Source organism: Uloborus diversus, chromosome 5 (assembly GCF_026930045.1).
Source record: "Uloborus diversus isolate 005 chromosome 5, Udiv.v.3.1, whole genome shotgun sequence".
In the NCBI taxonomy this organism is placed as follows: Eukaryota; Metazoa; Arthropoda; class Arachnida; order Araneae; family Uloboridae; genus Uloborus; species Uloborus diversus.
The window spans coordinates 107314097-107333181 of record NC_072735.1 but is presented as its reverse complement, the minus strand read 5'-3'; the positions used below and the strand labels follow the sequence as shown (position 1 = coordinate 107333181).

Below are 19085 nucleotides of genomic sequence, written 5' to 3'. Positions count from 1 at the left end.
AATGAAAACTTCATTTTCAGCATTTTGAGAGAATATTCATTTTTAGTACCTAATCTTAATCTAAAAATACACCATTAATTTCCGAGTACACATCCATTTCAAGCAGCGTTAGGATGAACTTACTCGTTGCTCTCGAACACGTGCACTTCTCCAGTGAGCGGAAATAAATAAGATCGACAACTGACTCTCCACCTACTCGCGGTTGCTCCTTTTTCGGAATTTATCTTAAGACACCCGCGGTTAGTTGCTTCGAGTACTGCAGGAAAGTCCACTGCCCCTACTCAAGGGGCTCGGGCTACACAGTTAAAGGCACACAAACCTCACCCCGAGCTCAGCTCGGGCTATGCAGTTAAGAGGTTAAATGTTGAGTTTCATCTTTTTACAAAAGGGTCATGTGATTATTGAGATTTCATAGTTTTCCAGCTATCTGCTAATGCAGCCAACTTGTAAAGAATATACTGTACCTTTTTCAAAACTGAAGAAATTCTTGCAACTCTTTTGCTACATTGAAACTAAAATTTTTTTTCTCTTCTTATATTTGCAATTGTAACAGAAAGGAAAATTTCATAACCTATCCATTAAATGTATGTAATTAAAGCTTGAAACTATAAAACATGAATATTAAAACTAGCTCCAATTAAAAAATTTGCAAATTGCTCTTTGATCAACCGTGACTTGACTAAAACCGACCACACAGCAGGGGGCAAGTTTTTTTCCCATCTGGCTCGATGCTCTTCCTCAAAAAAAAAAATTTGTAGTTTAGGTTTTTGCTATATATACAGGTTTTGATTTTAAACTAGATTGTAGCTTTGATTCTAAATTTCAGTTTCAAATAAGTATGCTTATGAAGTCATATGACAGTAAAAACTAAGAAATGAAATTATTTGAAAAAAAAAAAAAGTCAGCTTAGGATTAAAAAAAAAAAAAAAAATGCATAAACACCACAACAAAGAAATCTTTTATTTAAAAAATATTTTATTTTGTAAGTGTAATGTTATCATAAATATGACTGACGGTGGGTATTTCACTCAATCCCACTATCATTTTACAAGCATTGTTCTTCACAATTTCAGGGAGGATGACTCGATTTTTCGGGTAAAACCCCACATATACTTCGTCAATGTCTTTTACAAACTCTTGAAGATGTCGCTTCACCTCATGCAATGCCCAAGGATCACAAAAGAACTACAAAATTAGAGAAAAGAAAAACTTAAATGTATCGCCAAAAGAAAAGATTTTTTTTTTTACTGTGACAAATTAAGTTATGCATAACCAAGAAAAAGTCATTTTAATCAACCTAAGACTGCTAAGGACAATATGAGTCATTTATGAACATGCTTTAACACTTACAACAAATTTAAGTTCGTAATGATGAAGTTTTTAGGTTCAAATATAATTTTTAATGCAAGCATTTCTTTTTTATTTATTTATTTATTTTTGTCATCAAAATTCCAAGTAAAGTAATATTTTCCAAGTTCTATCAACATTTTGTATTTTACTTCCAAACAACATGTTATTAACATCCAATGTGTGTGTAAACTCAGGGGTGATTGTGACTCTATGAAAAAATACCTGAACTTTTTTTTTCCCCCAAGAAGAAAAAGTGTTTTGATGGGCACATATACAGGGTGAGTTCGATCGAATCTGCCATACGAAAGGGGGTGATAGATGAGCCCAAGTGGAGCATAGAACCACCCATTATCGTGTCCAATCCTTAACCATAACTGAGTTTTGGTAAATTTAAGGAAAATGAGTAAAAAAACAAAATTCTGAGAAAACGGCCGATTTCTGAAATTCTTGTAGGACATACAAGGAAAATAAGTACATATTTGGAAAGAGCAGACTAAATCCTACAAAATGATACCTTTCGCATTAAGATTGTCGCATTTTACCGAGAGCTACAAGCTTTGAAATATTGCACACACTCAGAATAGAAATAGTGCCAAAATTTTTAATCGACATTTTGAAAAACAACCGTAAGAGCTACAATCGGGCAAATCTACCAAAAACTGGCCCATTCCATTAGCTTTCAACTGATACAACAACAAATCATATTGGGTTTCATGTTCAGCTGAAATTCAGGCTTTTGTTTGAAACAGTGTAAAAATCTGCATTCATTAAAAAAAGGAAAACCAGCGAAGAGTCGCACTTTTCTGTTTCGAATTTTCTGTTTCACGATAGCATGTTGCTTTCTTTGTTTAAGAAAATGATATTTTTATATAAAAATAATAGTTTTAACAGTTTAATAAAAAGAAAAAAACACACGAGATAACGATTCGTAGAAATAAAAGAAGCATTACTTTCCCGTGCTTTTCACAAAGGGAAAATCAAGAACAAAAAATGTTACACCAACTTCAATTAGTACATTTAATAAACCTTCAAAATTTTCAATAGCTGCTGAAATTGGTCACCGCCACACCTGATACACGCTCTTGCCCTTTTGGGAACGGAAACAACCGTTGCTCTTAAAGAAATTTCATTCCTTAGTTTCCCTACTGCTTCAGCAAGCCGGTCGCTCAATCCTTGCAAACTTGCTACTTCTGTTTTGTAAACTTCTTGTTTTAAGAATCCCCAAACAAAGAAGTCCACTGGCATCAGGTCTGGGGATCTAGGGGGGCAAGGGATCGGGCCCATACAACCAATCCATTGGGGATACTGTTCAGTTAGAAATTCCCGAACGGCATTTGAAGAATGTGCAAGGGCTCCATCGTGTTGGAAAATGATTTCCACTTTCTTCTGAACAAGAATAGTATCAAGAAGGTCAGGCAAATGATGTTCAATGAACTCTAAATATGAACTTCCTGCATTATAAGACCTTAAAACGTATACAGACCCATCAAAAGACTTCCGATTACGATTTATGATTGTGAAAAATATCGTCTGAAAATAAAAAGCATTTGTTTAACAAAACAATTAATGATAAAAACTAAACAGAATTATTCATTTGTCATAATATTTTATGTATCGTTTGCTTCTTTCTGATATTTGTAAATGTGTTTTGAAAATTGCTAGAATTATGATTCTTTTTACAGTAAGTCAGTAGAGAGAGTGTTTTTAGTTTTTGAAAGTTTTCGTTAAAGTTTCTAAAGATAAGTTGCTATATTCTTTTCTCGATTTTTTGGGTATGTCTCGATTTTTTAACGAAGAGTATGCTGACATGCATTTTGTGTACGGATTTTGTGATGGTAATGCTCGCAGAGCCGAGAAAGAATACCGGCTCCGTTACCCAAATCGTTCTGCATCTAATAGATGTGTTTGCCTCTATACATCGAAAGCTCAGAGAGACAGGTTCATTTGGTACGTTGTTTGAGAGGGGCCAGGATCACCGTTCTGCCAATGTTGAGGAGTATGTGCTGGACCGAGTAGTGGAAAACCAAAGTGTGAGTTCACGCTCGATTGCTATAGAAGGTGGACTATCACAACGTAAAGTGATGAAAACATTGCACCAAAACAAGTATCACCCGTATCATTTTACTCTTGTACAAGAACTGCGCAATTCAGATTTAGAAAAGCGGGTAACATTTTGCAGATGGCTACTAGCCCGAGACACTGAAGATCACCATTTTCTAAGAAAGATATTGTGGACAGATGAGTCGTTGTTCACTAGAGGGGACATCATACATTTGCATAACTGGCATCATTATACTGAACATTATCCTTTCTTAACCCAAAACTCATCATTGGAAACTCGATTCAGCATAAATGTTTGGATTAGCGTAATAGGAGATCATTTAATTGGTCCGTATGTGTTTCGAGGGTAACCTAAAAGGAAACACATATTTAGAGTTCATTGAACATCATTTGTCTGACCTTCTTGATGCTATTCCTGTTCAGGAGAGGGCAGAAATCATTTTCCAACACGATGGAGCCCCTGCACATTCTTCAAATGCCGTTCGGGAATTTCTAACTGAACAGTATCCCCAATGGATTGGTCGTATGGGCCCCATCCCTTGGCCCCCTAGATCCCCAGACCTGACGCCAGTGAACTTCTTTGTTTAGGGATTCTTAAAACAAGAAGTTTACAAAACAGAAGTAGCAAGTTTGAAAGAATTGAGCGACCGGCTTGTTGAAGCAGTAGGGAAACTAAGGAATGAAATTTCTCTAAGAGCAACGGTTGTTTCCGTTCGCAAAAGGGCAAGAGCGTGTATCAGATGTGGCGGCGACCAATTTCAGCAGCTATTGTATATTTTGCAGGTTTATTAAATGTACTAATCAATGTTGGTGTAACATTTTTTTGTTATTGATTTTCCCTTTGTGAAAAGCACGGGAAAGTAATGCTTCTTTTATTTCTACGAATCGTTATCTCATGTGTTTTTTCTCTAAATTAAATGTTAAAACTATTATTTTTATATAAAAATATCATTTTCTTAAACAAAGAAAGCAACATGCTATCGTGAAACAGAAAATTCAAAATAGAAAAGTGCGACTCTTTGTTGGTTTTCCTTTTTTAACGAATGCAGATTTTTACACTGTTTCAAACAAAAGCCTGACTTTCAGCTGAACTTGAAGCCCAATATGATTTGTTGTTGTATCATCTGAAAGCCAATAAAATGGGCCAGTTTTTGGTAGATTTGCCCGATTGTAGCTCTTACGGTTGTTTTTGAAAATGTCGATTAAAAACGTTGGCACCATTTTAATTCTGAGTGTGTCCAATGTTTCAAAGCTTGTAGCTCTCAGTAAAATGAGACTATCTTAATGCGAAAGGTATCATTTTGTAGGATTTAGTCTGCTCTTTCCAAATATGTTATTATTTTCTTTGTAGGTCCTACAGGAATTTCAGAAATCAGTCGTTTTCTCAGAATTTTGTTTTTTTACTCATTTTCCTTAAATTTACCAAAACTCGGTTACGATTAAGGATTGGACACGATAATGGGTGGTTCTATACTCCGCTTGGGCTCTTCTATCACCCCCTTTCGCATGGCAGATTCGATCGAACTCACCCTGTATTATATATATATATATATATATATATATATATATATATATATATATATATATATATATATATATATATATATATATATATATATACACACATTACGTGTATGTACACATCACATTATGTATATAAATAATTTATATACATAATTATTTGTTGGGGTTATACCTCGAAGTTTTAATTGGACTTAATACGTCCTTGTGCATGGAGAGAAATAAATTCTTTTAATTTTTCTCATTTCTTAAACATCTTCAAAGAATGTTTTATTTTCCTCCTTTGTATCTGAATCTTTAACCATTAATTACATTCATTTACTAATACACTAAAGTCTAATACACCAGCATTTTTTAACGATTCTTGGTTTCTTTTATGAGTATTTGTAGAAGAATGTTGCAATAATGCCTTCACACCATCATTAGCATATGTAAAGGGCTTGTTGCAAGAAACACGAAACTAAAATCCAGCCCTATCAATTTTTTTACACTATATTTCCATCTTTTCATTGTAGGAATCCACTCTGGTTAACCATTCCCAATTAAACTTGTTGTTCTTTCCTGTATCGATGAAGCCAATATCGTCAGATTTATCCAGATACCTCATTTTTTAAATGAGAACATGCAAAGTTCAAATGAATAAATGGAAAAATAATCTATCAAGTAACCTCCTTCCTCTTCTTATTTTAGCCTTTATTCCATCCCCCACCCTAGCTGTTCTTCGATAATTACCATAGAGTTTACAAAACATGACTGTAGCTTACGTTTATATCAAACAAAAAGTCTTCAATTTGAACTTTTGGCGTTTCATTAAACATCGCCCTAAATTTTGCAAAAGTGGGGTTTTCTGAAAATATAGAAGTTCCGGTATTTTCGAAGATGAAGATACCGGAATTCAAGATGAAAATAATCCGGTTAAAATACCGAAACACAATCACCCCTGGTAAACTGATGTAAAAAATTACATAAGTCAGTAATGTGGAATTTATTACCCTTAACTGCTGCGGGTCTAGATATACATCCTGCTCAGCCGTTAATTGTCCTGGGTGTATATATACACCCTTCCAAAATACTGTTGTTCCGCTGCCATGAGTGTAAAACTATTTCCAAGGTTTTAGAATACAATACTTTGAATTTAAATTTTTTCCCTTACATATCATTTTGTGAATTAAAACAGTTTTTAGTCAGCAAAATGGTCACTTATTTTCTCCATAATGCATTGCATAACTTGGTGATCCTATATAAAAAAACTGGAATTGGGGAGTAAACCCTGCACGTTTTCCTCGGAAGGTAAAGGGAATAAATTCATCCCAAAATGATGTGAGAACACCCCTCGTCATATTGAATTTTCTTATAAACACTAAAAAATAATTTAATCTTGTGTCTAAAAATGTTTCTTAGGTTCTAAGAATTTTTTGTTTGAGTGTATATAAATGAAGTAAACAACCATTCAAAGGATGCAAGAAAAACTGAAAGTGCCCTGGGCATGGAAACTTGCAAGGTGAGAGGGGGAGGAGAAAGCTGACGAAATGAAGCATGGAAGTATTGTTACACCTTTATACAACATTATTTTTATATGAAGCAGGCTTTTCAACTACGATGGTAAGTAAAAATACAGTCGAACTCACTTATAACAAGAGAGAAGGGACTACAGTATTTGCTCGTTATAACTGAGTGCTCGTCAAAAATGGGTTTGTGAAAAAAAATCATTAAAATTCTTACATATTTGCTTTGTTTGTTTTGAATTCCACCACAGTTCAAAAAAATTGGTTAACAATTATCTCGTAATTAAAAGTATAGATAAACTCTAATGACAGGCATCCACACTGAACAATGGTTCTTGAAAGGGCTCAGCCCGTTGGGAAGCTCTGGCTTAGTACATATAATTGATTTCCATATTTCTAAATTATTGAAACAGAAATGCGTATTTTCAGGAGGGCGGACTGGGAACTGCAAATGCGAAAGTTTTCAGCTTTTTGATGGACATTTGACTCTTTGTAGCAGTTTGAAACGAAGTGAGACAGAAAAAGATAAAAAGTAATAAATAATCTGAATAAGTTAAATGCGAAGAAAATTCAGCCAAAAGAGTTTATTTGGTTGTATAATTAAAATAAAGAACCACTATTCAATACCCAATGATAAAAAAGAAATTATTCTTGATTAAATTGAGACAATTAGTTATAATTTTATTTCTTTAGCAATCATCATAGCTCTTCAAAGTATTTGTTTACATTATCTATTTTGGAACACTTTTCATAGAAAATTAGCAGTGGCGTATATATGCTTTTATTTTGGAGGGGGCCCAAACAACCAAGATTAGCCCCCCTCCCCGCGCACTTTTTTTTATAATTTCAATTTTTTTGAGGTGCGTGGGGGGCAAGGACGTAGCCAAGGGGTGGGTCCATGGGGTCCGGACCCCCCCCCCCTTCCTGAAAGACCTCTCTCCTTTTTTCTCAGTTGTTGCATCCCGCATCAACAAAATTTTTCCGAAAGATAATGATTTTATAAAACGCAGCATTCTCTCCCTTTAAATATTCCCAGTAATCAGCAATTTTCTCAGCGCTTGAGTCAATTCAGAACACGAGAACCTTGTGCAACAACTGCAGGTTCCCAATTTTCGTCTGCTTTTTGCTGTGTCACCTACTCCGTCCGAAACAAGGGAAATGTCCCTTTCTTCTTTCAAACCAGCTGGGTCGTGTTACCTTGAAATTCAGCCCCTCGCCTTTGGTCCATCAAATTGCTATCGGCAAAGTAAAAACAAGCATTTATTGCCACTTCCGCCGTATCCCACAGTCTTATTGGCGTGGTTTTCTTTATTTCTTTCTCTTTTCTTTTTGGATTTTCGTGGATTTCGTAGACGCATGTTGTACGAAAGACAGCCAGAGTGAGGTGCGTTCCTGGTGAATCAGTAATTGAATTCCGATTCTTTTCTGTTTTAACACGCAGTTTTTATCTACGTCATACTTATAGGAAACATATCTTGAACAAAATTGTATGCAAAAGAAAATTAAGTTTACCCAAACTAGGTAAGTCGCAGTGCTCCCTTTTAAAGTTTTCTTGATAATACGAGCAATTTTACGTATTAATGTGTTTTTCCATTTAAAAACTAATTTTAGATTCTAAGCCAGCAGCAAAAAAAGAAATTCTACACATTTCGTGTGTTTGAGGATGAGAAAAATAATTATTGATTTTTTTTTTTCATTTTAACTCTATATTTTTGGCATGGTTCATTTCAGATTCATTTCATATTTTGATAAAAATTTTATTTGAACTTTTAGATTACTTTTAACATCTCTCTTCTTTTTGAGTAACAAATTACGTAGATTTTTTACTGATGTTTTCCCCCCAATATTTAAACATGATCATGGAACATATTAAATGCCCATAAATAAATTCGTGTTTGAAGGTAAAATAAATAAAATAAATGAATAAATAAAACTTGAGTTGATGTAACAAACTTTTTACAGTATCAAAATTTTATAGAAAAATTAAATTGAAAATTACTTGAATATTTTACTGTGATCAGTTTATGAAATTACAAGTTCGGCCATATTAACGTATGTAATAAGTAATTTATTAGAAATTATTACTTTTAAATCTTACTGAATTGTGATTCTATGATCCCAACAGTTAGTTTTTAATTGACGAAAAAAAAATCTTATTCAATGTTGTTCCATAAAACATATTTGTATTTGCATCATTGGAATACATTTTCTGGTTGTTATTCACTGGCTTTGTACTAAGGAGTTATTTAATTAGCATCTATGCATCCATCTTTAGTAAATTGTGAAGGTAGCATTAAACGTAACAAAAAACAGGCATGTGCATTTAACTATAAATTACTAGGTGAAAATTACCGCTATTTACTGCATTACAAGCAAAGAAACAAAAAAGGTGAATACGAGGTAAATGCTTTTGAGCTTTTCTTTTATATATTGCCTTTTTTTTTAAAACACTTATTTTCTTCAAGCTAAAGATATTTACTATTTCTTGCAATAGAGTGTTTTGCTAACATCGTATTGAAGAAAAAAAATCATTACCTGCGTCGTAAAATATGATATGTATTGTTGTTAAAATTAACAACATGTAGTTAAAATAAAATTACACAGATGCTTAATTTATTTCATTAGGTATACATTCCATTAATCGGCATGTAAAATATCCCTTAGGTCGTTTGACTGTGAATACTCTTGACAAAATTAAATTCATTTTGCAGTTTCACTTCGAAAAGTGCTAAGGTGTCTCTATCTGGAGGAAACTGGGCATCAAATTTTCCTCTGACATTCACATCCACGCCTTAATGGTGGCATATGAATAACTGGACACCATATCGTTGGTTCACACATGTTTCGCAAAAGGCTAAAGCTTCTAACACAGCCTCATTAGAAAGAAAAAAAATAATGATAAAAAACGGCAATACGCCTTTTCCAATATTTAAAATTTTTTCGAACAGCTTTCACCCTTTGAGGAAAAGTGACTTCACTTGAGAACCCCATTCATTTCTTGCTTCTCTTTTTTTTTCAGCTAACTGAAATCACTGTATCAGTTGGCTGAAGAAAGAATATACATATACATATATATATATATATATATAAAAAATGGTTGCATCAAAGGAAGCCTCCGTTCCTCAAAGAGTTAATAGTTTGTTCAAGCTTTTAATTGATGATTAGGAATGATAATTTTAAAACGGATAAGATTGGAAATATCATTCTATTTCGTATTATCAAAAGAATATTATAAATGTAAATAAATAAAACTAATTCAAGCTTTCTAAATGAAACCTTGTTAATATTTTCGTTGAGAGAGTTGTGGGATTTTGCCTGAAATGTTGTTCAAATCGGACAGGGTTACCTTATATAACATTCATATAGTTATACATTCGACTCCATAGATATAGATTTATTTATCCTCATAATAAATAATGCCGATGATCGAGTAACCCGCGTGTTTCAACAATGAATTTGCGCCACGCCATAATATGTATTTTGACAATATGTTTTGGTAATGTTTAACATGCAGGGAACGGCTTTATTGTGACAAGGCTGAACTCGATCCGGTAACTTAACAGTTTTATTGGTAAGACTGTGTCATCTCAGAGGAATGAAGAAACGAAAACAATGAGAGCTATCTACTGGAGTTTAAGGTTAATCCACTGGTGTTAGAGTTAAAATTTCAACTATCAAAATATCACCAAACAGGGAATTGCTTCGTTCAAATGTAGAAGAGTTGAAGCAATTTACACCCGTCATACCTTGACGGGTGACTTTCTATAGTTTTCAAATAAAATGGCATAAGTACAAATGTACGTGTTTTGTTGAAATATATTACAAAGCTTTAATATTTGATTAAATTATCGCATGCATTTTCCAAGTAATTCCTAGAACAGTTTTCGTTTTCCGTTTTTCTTTTATTGTGCCCTTTTTATTAATAGAAAATATATCACTCATTTTCAGGAGGACAGAGGTTCATCCATATTTGGAAACTTTGTATTTGATAACTTTCAGTTTAATGTTAATTTACAAACTTTCAATAATTTACCACTTAATATAAAATTTTTGTTAAATAATTTTAACTAATGGCTCTATTAATTTCAATTATTTAATTAATTTTAGATAATTATCATATTTTAATAATCTGTTTTAATTGGATTTCTCTTATCTTGTGTAACTATCACCTACTAATTCTGCTTTAGCATGCCTCCTCTTTTGAAGTTCGTGCAACCTTGGACCCCCCCCCTTTTAACAAAGCTCTAGCTACGTGCCTGTGGGGGGGGGGGGGGACAGTGTCCTGATCTTCTCATTTTTCGATGCGGGGAAAGGACTTCATACTGTCAGGTCTTTTCATACTGTCATACAGTAGCGCAACCAAATAGTTTTAGGGGGCATTAAAAAATTATCGCTTCTGGTGGGGGAATAAGTGGGGAGTTCTCCCCGGATTTTTTCCGTAATTGTAGTCCTGCGAGCGCAGTTTTGGTTGGTCTCTGGTGATGCTACAGGGAGGAAGAATTCGGGGTGCCTTCAGGGAAAATTTTTAGAAATTGAAATCTTTAAAATGCCATTACAGGCTGTATTTGTTGACATTAGTGTAATGAGAGGAATGGGACTTCTTGAAGTTGCCTCGGATTGATTTTTTTTAAAGAATCCATCACCACTCCATCCATTTTTCAAAATTAAAGTTCTAAAAACGCAGTTTTAGACTAACTTCGATGATTTTACGGGCAGAGCAGTTCTGGAGCTCTTCCCAAAAAACTGTTTTGAAATTAAATTCCTGAAAAACAAAGATTTGAAGGGATATTCAATGATACTAGGAGGAGAGATTTAAACTGTCCACTCAAAATTTATCGAAATTGTAAGATTTCATATGGGAGCAGTCGGACTCTCATCCGAAATTTTTTCGTAATTGAAGTCTTAAAAGCGCGACTGTGGACCACATTTGGTAATGTTTGGGGGTCAGCCATTTTTCAAAATTGAAGCTCTGTACAAGTAATCTTATACAATTTTTGATGCTTTTAGAAGGCAAGGCCTTTGATAACCGTGCCCTGGAAATTATTCGACATTGAAGCGCTGAAACCAACTTCCGACTAGGAAAAAGAAAAAAATTGAGAAGGGGAGGGGAGGGGTAAAAGAAATAGGAGGTGTTGGATGTAACTACTTGATCAGTAATCAGTATTTTTTGAAATTTTTATTTTAAGGTTCTTTTTAAAAGTAATTCAGATTTTTTCCCAACATTAGGAAATCTTTGGAAAGGAATAGTTCGAGAATCCTCCCCTGAAAAGTACTTTTAGAGGTAAGGAGTGGTTTTAGCAGTCTCTCTCCGAAATTTTTCAAAATTGAATTCTTAAGGCACACTTAAGGCACTATGTTTTGGTAGTAACCTCGGTGAATAGGGGTTGGTTTGGGGATCCTCCACCAGAAATGTCCAAAAAACTCCTAAATAAATGCGGTTTTAGAACATCCATTTCCATTATTACTCCAACCGAACGACTAAAACTCATTTTAAATTTCTTGCTGGGGACCAGAGTTAAGGGACCCTTCTTTTTAGAAAGACTAGGAAGAAAAAAATGAGAGGAGGGGGGGGGAGAGGGGCAAAGAGAGGGGAAGTTACTTTGCAAAGCAATAATAAACTGCACCTGTCAAAAACATTTTAATTCAACAATTATTTTTTGTAAGAATTGAGATTTTTTCCTAACATAATTTACTTTTATTTTTGTTAAAATAACTTCACTTTCCCAAGACACATTCTTTTCTTGAGTAAGGGGTAGGATCTCCTAACCCCTTCTGAACACCATTGCCTGGTGACATTTAACGCAGGGTTTCCAAACTTTAACGATTTGCGGTACCCTTTGAAGAATTTGAATTTTCTCACGGCATCCTAATCTAGTCTTATATAGGTACCCAGTTCGGAAATCTCTAATCTAACATATTATAATTGTTATCACTATCATATTTATTTCTTCTTTTTTTTTTGTAGCTAAAAGTTTGGAAATTGTTTGTGAGCAACAAAAAACCAATAATAACTACCGTTATTTAAGCTTTTTTCCAGATTTTGGAGGGAGCCAGGGCCCTCTCGGCACCTCCCTCATATACGCCATTGAAAATTAATGTTTATTTTTTAAGCATGAAGTTCTGTGCTCAATCCATTCATTTACTTGAAAATTAAACTTGGGACATGCTCACTTTTTATTTGCAAAATTTCTGTTTTGGTCATTTTTGTAACTTTCACCCCTACTATCTTGGTCATCTCTATGCCCAATCTAGGATTGGTGGCAGTAGATATTTAATTCAGCAATGTTTCAAATCACTTTTAAACAACTAAGCTTTTATCTCCAACTGGAGGACCCAACAGACGTTGTTCTGTTCCAACATTGTTAAGTGAAAAGTTAAAAAATTTCAATAAACTATCAAGTGTTTGAAGCGTTTTGTTGAAAAAAATAAGTAAAAAGGAAATGTTTTAAACTGTTTGATGTCAGAATGCGTATATTTATTACAACTTGATTATCTAATGCTCACTGAGCAGTTGTTTTATTAACTATTTTTTCTTTCCTACTAGATTGTTTGTTCCTTCAGCCATCCTCAAATTATAAAAAGCATCTTTAGATACTAAGTTTAAAAAACTAACTACCCATCTAGAACAAACAGGAAATCCCGCTGCAACATCCCTGATATGAAAAGAATAAAACAATCGAAAGGATATCGTTTAAAAAGATGACAAAGGTAAAAACAGCTCTCTGAATAAGCGAAAATCACTCGTCCCCCTCCTGATGTAGAATAAACACATTCTTCAACTAAAATGACTAAACACTCTTTAAAAACGAAAAACAATTCTTTGCAATTTGAAATATTTCGCCAAATTAACAAAAAATACAATAAATTACATCAACAAGAGCTTTAAAATGTAAACGAATTATCACGCAATACTATTGCTTATGGCCAAGCCACTATGTTACTGTAATCCAGCTGATCAGTGAGCGAAGCTATCTCCGACCGATTAGCGGTCTGATCTATTGAATGAAAACTTTTAAAACTTCATATATTGCCTTCATATAATTCCTGACATTGGTGCTAAAGCTCAGATGTATTTGAGCCGAGAAACAAATGTTGCTAGGTACGGTACTTTCTGATCATTTAGTTTGGAAAACCTAAAGCACCGACCCGGTCACATGGTTCAACTACAAAGATAGAACAAACGTTTTGTGTGAATTTCCAGTACTTTACTTTAAAATATATCTCGGACCTAAAATCGTTGCTTTCAAGAAATGTGTGTGTGTATGTGAAGGCTTCATTCTCTCTATGTTTTATCAATTCTCAATTGACGTATCACAGTAGGAAATATCATTACAAAAAACAGAGCTGACTTTCTTATTGTCCTTCGGCAACGATTTAAATATTTATTTCAGTTCTTGCTCAACAATAGTTTAAAATAAATATTAATGATTTGGGTAATATAACCATCCAATGTTTAAATTAATTAATTGACAAAAACGTCTCCAATTCGATCCATCGCGCTTCGAAACCATGCTTGCCACAGCTTAATTACCCACAAAACAAATTTATCAAAATCGGTCCAGCCATTTAAAAGCTTTATAGTGAAAAACCTCCGCACAGAAGATTTTTATATATTAAGATAAACCAACAGTCTGGTTATCACATCTTCTTTGTTGGCACTATCAGCTTCAATGAGATGACATCTGCTTTCAGCTTGCTAATTCACAAAAGAAACTGATGAGTTCAAAATAAGGACAAAGCTGCAGTCTCGGGATGTGATAACCACACTGTCGGTATTTATTGGCAGAACTATATGCAACATACTTTCGGACATCCTTTTATAATATAGGTGGCAACTTTCTGCTAAACTAAACTTTTCTCTCTCACTTGAAATTTTAAAACAACTTACACTGGGGGGGGGGGGGATTCTTGACCTTGGGTTTTCTTTATGAACTATAGGGGCAGTGGATTCAGGTTCTAGTTTAGGAGGAGAGAGGGGAAGGTCATAAGCAGTGGGGTTTTTTTTGGTATAAATGAGGGTTCTGGAGATTTGGGGGAGGGAGGATGACCCCCTTCTGGATTCGTGCCTGACTAGGCGGCACACAATTGCTGTTTTTGTTTGCAAAGGTCTCTTTCTCCAGTCACTTAGGTCATGGCCTAAGCCTAACCAGGCGAGGATTGGGCGTTGGGGTTTACAGGAAAAAGAATTTTTACAGTGCAAAAAAAAAATTTAGGAACGATACACAAAACAAAAAATGAAGATATGTTCCTTCCATAGAATGGAATGCAAGAAGTGGGGGGGGGTAAAAATATTAAAATAAACATGTATGCTTCATTATATGAATTAAGTACTATAAATTATACTAAAACTGACAGTGAAAATCCAAAAAGCCAACATTACAGGGTTCATACACAGCTTCAAGAAATAAATGAATTTGACAAAGCTAACTTTATAGAATATTAGTTAAAATCTTTTACCTTCCAGTATTGTAGTCCTTCAGGGTCAATTTCTTCACACACGTATTCAGCTCCTATTTTTGATGCTATATTTTCTGCTTCTCCTATGTTACTTAAATTGGGGTTTGATTCACAATTCACAGATAAAAGGCCTTTTTGCTCAAAAACTTGAGGCCATTTCACATCCTTCTGAATCAATGTAGCTCTGGAAATATAATCATATTTAATTTTTGTACTAATGAATCAAAATAAAATGACACTATCAGTGTTTCACTAATAAGAGAGATAAAATTATCAGTAGAGATGTACCGAGTAGAACTTTGGCTGAGTACCGAATTATCGAGTACTCGGCCCTTCACTACTCGGCCGAGTTACCAAGTACCAATTATGTTTTAAGAAGAACCACCGACACACATGTGATGAATTTTGAACTTACTGGAATCTATATATATAAAAATAAATGTTTGTCTGTATGTCATCCATGAACTCAAAAACTACCCAGCAGATTTGGCTGAAACTTTCACCGTTTGTTATTCTTGGTACTGGGAATGTTTATAGACCAGTTCGAAAAAAATCGGATCGATAGTTCCTTTTTTATTCCAATTTAAGTCACAATCCATTCAATAAATACGAATAAAATTATCGGCTGCAGAAATTAATTCGCATGAAAAATCCCATTGATAAGAAGTTAGCTGTTGCCATTTTTCTTGAGTTTGACCAATAAATTCTTTCTTTATTGTTTTATGGCTTTTCATGCAACGGGGGGATTTAAAACTTTTTCTATTTGATATTTTTAGGGATTGATTGATCTTGCAAACTGCGTGAGTACAAAATTTGAGTATAGTCACGGCTTCACTTGATACCTGGACCGATTATTATGAAAATTGCTATACATATGTATTTTTCCACAGAGAAGGTGCATAATATGCTCATTGAAGCCACTCGCCACCAGGTGGCACTGCAGAGTAGCAACTTCTGCCCCGTTCAACCGATTGTCATGAAAATCAGTATAATGATGTATTTTTTTGTTGGCGTAGCAACGCGCGTCGGGTACAGCTAGTAGTTGTATAAACCTCCTTGTATATATAATAGTCTTTAAAACTAAATTCTTGCTGAAACTTAACTACGCATTATTTTAAAAATTTTACAAAAAAATTATTTTTAAGATTAAAAATAAATAAATAAAAGGTATGAATCAAGTTGGAATTAAAACAAATTATACCAATTATAGTTCTAGTCTAGGGTTGCCATCCAAATTTTGCTTCAAAATAGTTGCTTTAGTAGCCTAAATTGTAAAAAAAAGTTGCCTAAATAGTCTCCTCAGCACAATGATTAAGTTGCTTTTTTCACCCATTTAGTTGCTTTTTCCAATATCTTTTAACTATTTACTAACTCAAAAAATATTTAGTGTAACAAAATCACACAACAGAAAATCTTAAAACATAGCTATTTATAGTAAATGCAAAAAAAGAAAAAAATTTAAAACTTAATTTCTCAGATCTAACATGTGTTTTAACATCATTCAACATTTTTTACTGGAACTACTACTTCAAAAAAGCAACTCTCAGAATAGTAATGAAGTTGATATTTTTTTTTTTTTTTAAATACTTACAAATTCAAAAAATACATTGTGTCACACACTCAAAAGATTACTACCTATAGTAACTACAAGAAAATAAAAACCTTTTTTCCTAAACATAATATTTTTTTTCCAGGTTAACTTGGCTCATTCAGCATTTTTTAATGGTACTAATAATAATAGAATTTAATGAAGATCTTTTTTTTTAAAGTCAAGACAAAGGAATTATAAATTGAGTTTGAGTGTGATTAAAACAGATTTAAACGCCGCGCTGTATGATTAAAAATCTTTCATTTAACACTTTGATGACAAAATAGAAAATTTAGTTATTTTTTGATTTTTAGCTATATAAATATCAATCAAATTTGATTTTCTTTTGTTAACAATATGGTTCGGCTTTGTTTCTTTCCGTTCTACAGTTCTTTCTTTTTCTCGTAACTTATGTGCACCTTCTATCATTTTTTGTGCTACTCTAATTTCTAACAAATCATTTTTCTTAATAGCTGATTTTAGTCGTTGATTTGCTAATTTTAATAGCGAATCTGAAGATTCTTGATTGGATTTCTTTTCTTGAGCAGCTATTTTTGCTTTGTCTTCCAGTTGTTTAATTGATTGTGCTTTGCTCTTTATTTCTTCTTCTCTCTGTTTCTCTTTTTCAATCATCTCTTTGCGTTATTTGTTTTCTTTCAAAGTCTGCTTATTCAACTTTCTTTGTTCTTCCAGATAATTTTCATATGACTTGTGTGCCCCATATGCCAATTTCAATGTTCCTTTGTTATTCTTACCTCGCCTACATATTGGTATTTCGTCAAAGCGTCTCTTCTAGTAAGTCTTTCATTAAGCATCCGCTCAGACATTTTTGACTTATCTTCAGCTAGGATTCTTTTTGAAATAGAGAATCCTCTCTCCAGTCTCCATTTCCATGAGACAGGCATAAGCTAACTTTGACAAGTTTATTAAGTAAAGGATATTTTAGTTGTCCAAAAGGAGTTTTCTTGTTTAGGGAATCTCTCCAAAAATGATCAACTCTTTCATGCTGATCATTAATAGATGGGGAAGAAAATTCTGATTGTAATACTTTCCAGTCATCTTTCACAGATGCAGAATACACTTCAAGGAAGTTTAGGGCCTTTGCTAGCAACCCAACAAGCATTAAACTGTTGTCTGTGGAAATCAGTGCTGGTTGCAAACACATACAATGCGTAAAAATATTAGAACTTTTAAATTGTGTAACGAGATAATTATGTGCTGCCATATAGTGTCTTTGAATTTTGTAAAACACATCAAGTCTTTCTTTTTCCTTTAATGACTTAATGGCTGCTGTGGTTTTATCGATGCAATCTACTGCAGATGCTTGGCAAAGATTTTCTACATTTACCAGATCTGTAGCACTTGTGTCAGGCTTGCATATTCTTCCTTTCAGCTTCTGTAGAATATTAGTGAACTCACTGTAAAGAAGATGGAATAAAGGTTCTGAATGCAAGAAAAGAGTTTGAAATGCACCAAACAAGTCTGCACTTTCTATTACGAAAAGTAGTTCAACCTTTATATCTACAAACTTGATGCAATTTCGTGGTACAAAATATTTTCGTATTGCAGACCATACAGAGGACCTCAGAATCATCAACTTTTTTGCAATACAAAGAAAACTGCTGGCCATCTCTTTGCCAGTCTTTTTAAACCATTTGGGTAAAACTTTGTATATTTTTGACATTGCGTATCACTAGAAAAAAAAAGAATTTTACAAAAACAGAAAAGTAAATTACATTTTATTTTTTAAAAAAAATCCTTCCCTAGCCTAATTTTAAAAAACACCAAGATTAATAATTCAAAATGCCTTTAAATATTAACATATATGGGTTGTTTTCTCAATTCGTTAACTTTTGCATCCTAATGCTATATTTTTCTATTAAATTTTATTTTCATAAATTAACAACACATATTATTTGAAATTCACAAAGGGGGTTTAACAATGTGTATCAGTTATATTTTGTATTTAAATTTTATTTAAAAAAAAAGTAGGTGAGATTTCATTTTTGTCCCCTCTCCTCAACACACATTTGTCTACTTTTGAGCAAATTTATTATATTATGAAAGTGTTGTAAAAATCAATACATATGCATTATGATATAGTTCTATTTGAATGGTGTCATATCAATATTCTTCACATTATTTATACTTTTTGTTATCCATATCATTTTGCATGTGTCTTCAGGTGTTTTGTAAATATTTCCCCAAGTACAAAAAAGGGTAATCAAGTTCTATAGGTGGCGCATATTGGCTATAAAATAACTTTCAGTATTCGAAGAATGTTCTTCTCTGCATAAAAGTAAACTTTAAATAAAGTAACACATCTTCTAGGGTCTGTGAGGTTTACTTTATTTTTAAAAGTCCTACTTGAGGCAATATAAAAACTTAAGTGAAGCATTAAAGTTTATAGTGTAAAAAATTAAGAATTCTTATGAGAAAAAAATATTTCTTCGAAATTCTTAATTTTTGAAAAAAAAGTATTATTTAAAATTCTAAGTAAAAGCATATAATAAATGATGTATTTTATTCTCTTTTTCATTATTAATAAGTAAGAAATGTAAAACATATTTATGAGTCTTCAAAGTATTTAAGTTGGGGAGACA

The 19085-nt window shown here is 33.3% G+C and overlaps 1 protein-coding gene across 1 annotated transcript in view; it reads right to left on the bottom strand.

Moving 5' to 3' along the window:
• Positions 1–975: 975 nt before the first annotated feature.
• LOC129223069 (translational activator of cytochrome c oxidase 1-like) overlaps positions 976–19085 on the bottom strand; it is a 50192-nt gene continuing 32082 nt past the window's right edge. The window contains exons 4-5 of the mRNA XM_054857635.1: positions 14895–15078; positions 976–1185 (exon numbers count right to left, since the gene is read on the bottom strand). Of these exons, the coding sequence (XP_054713610.1) occupies positions 976–1185; positions 14895–15078 (394 nt within the window). The remainder of the gene's footprint in view (positions 1186–14894; positions 15079–19085) is intronic.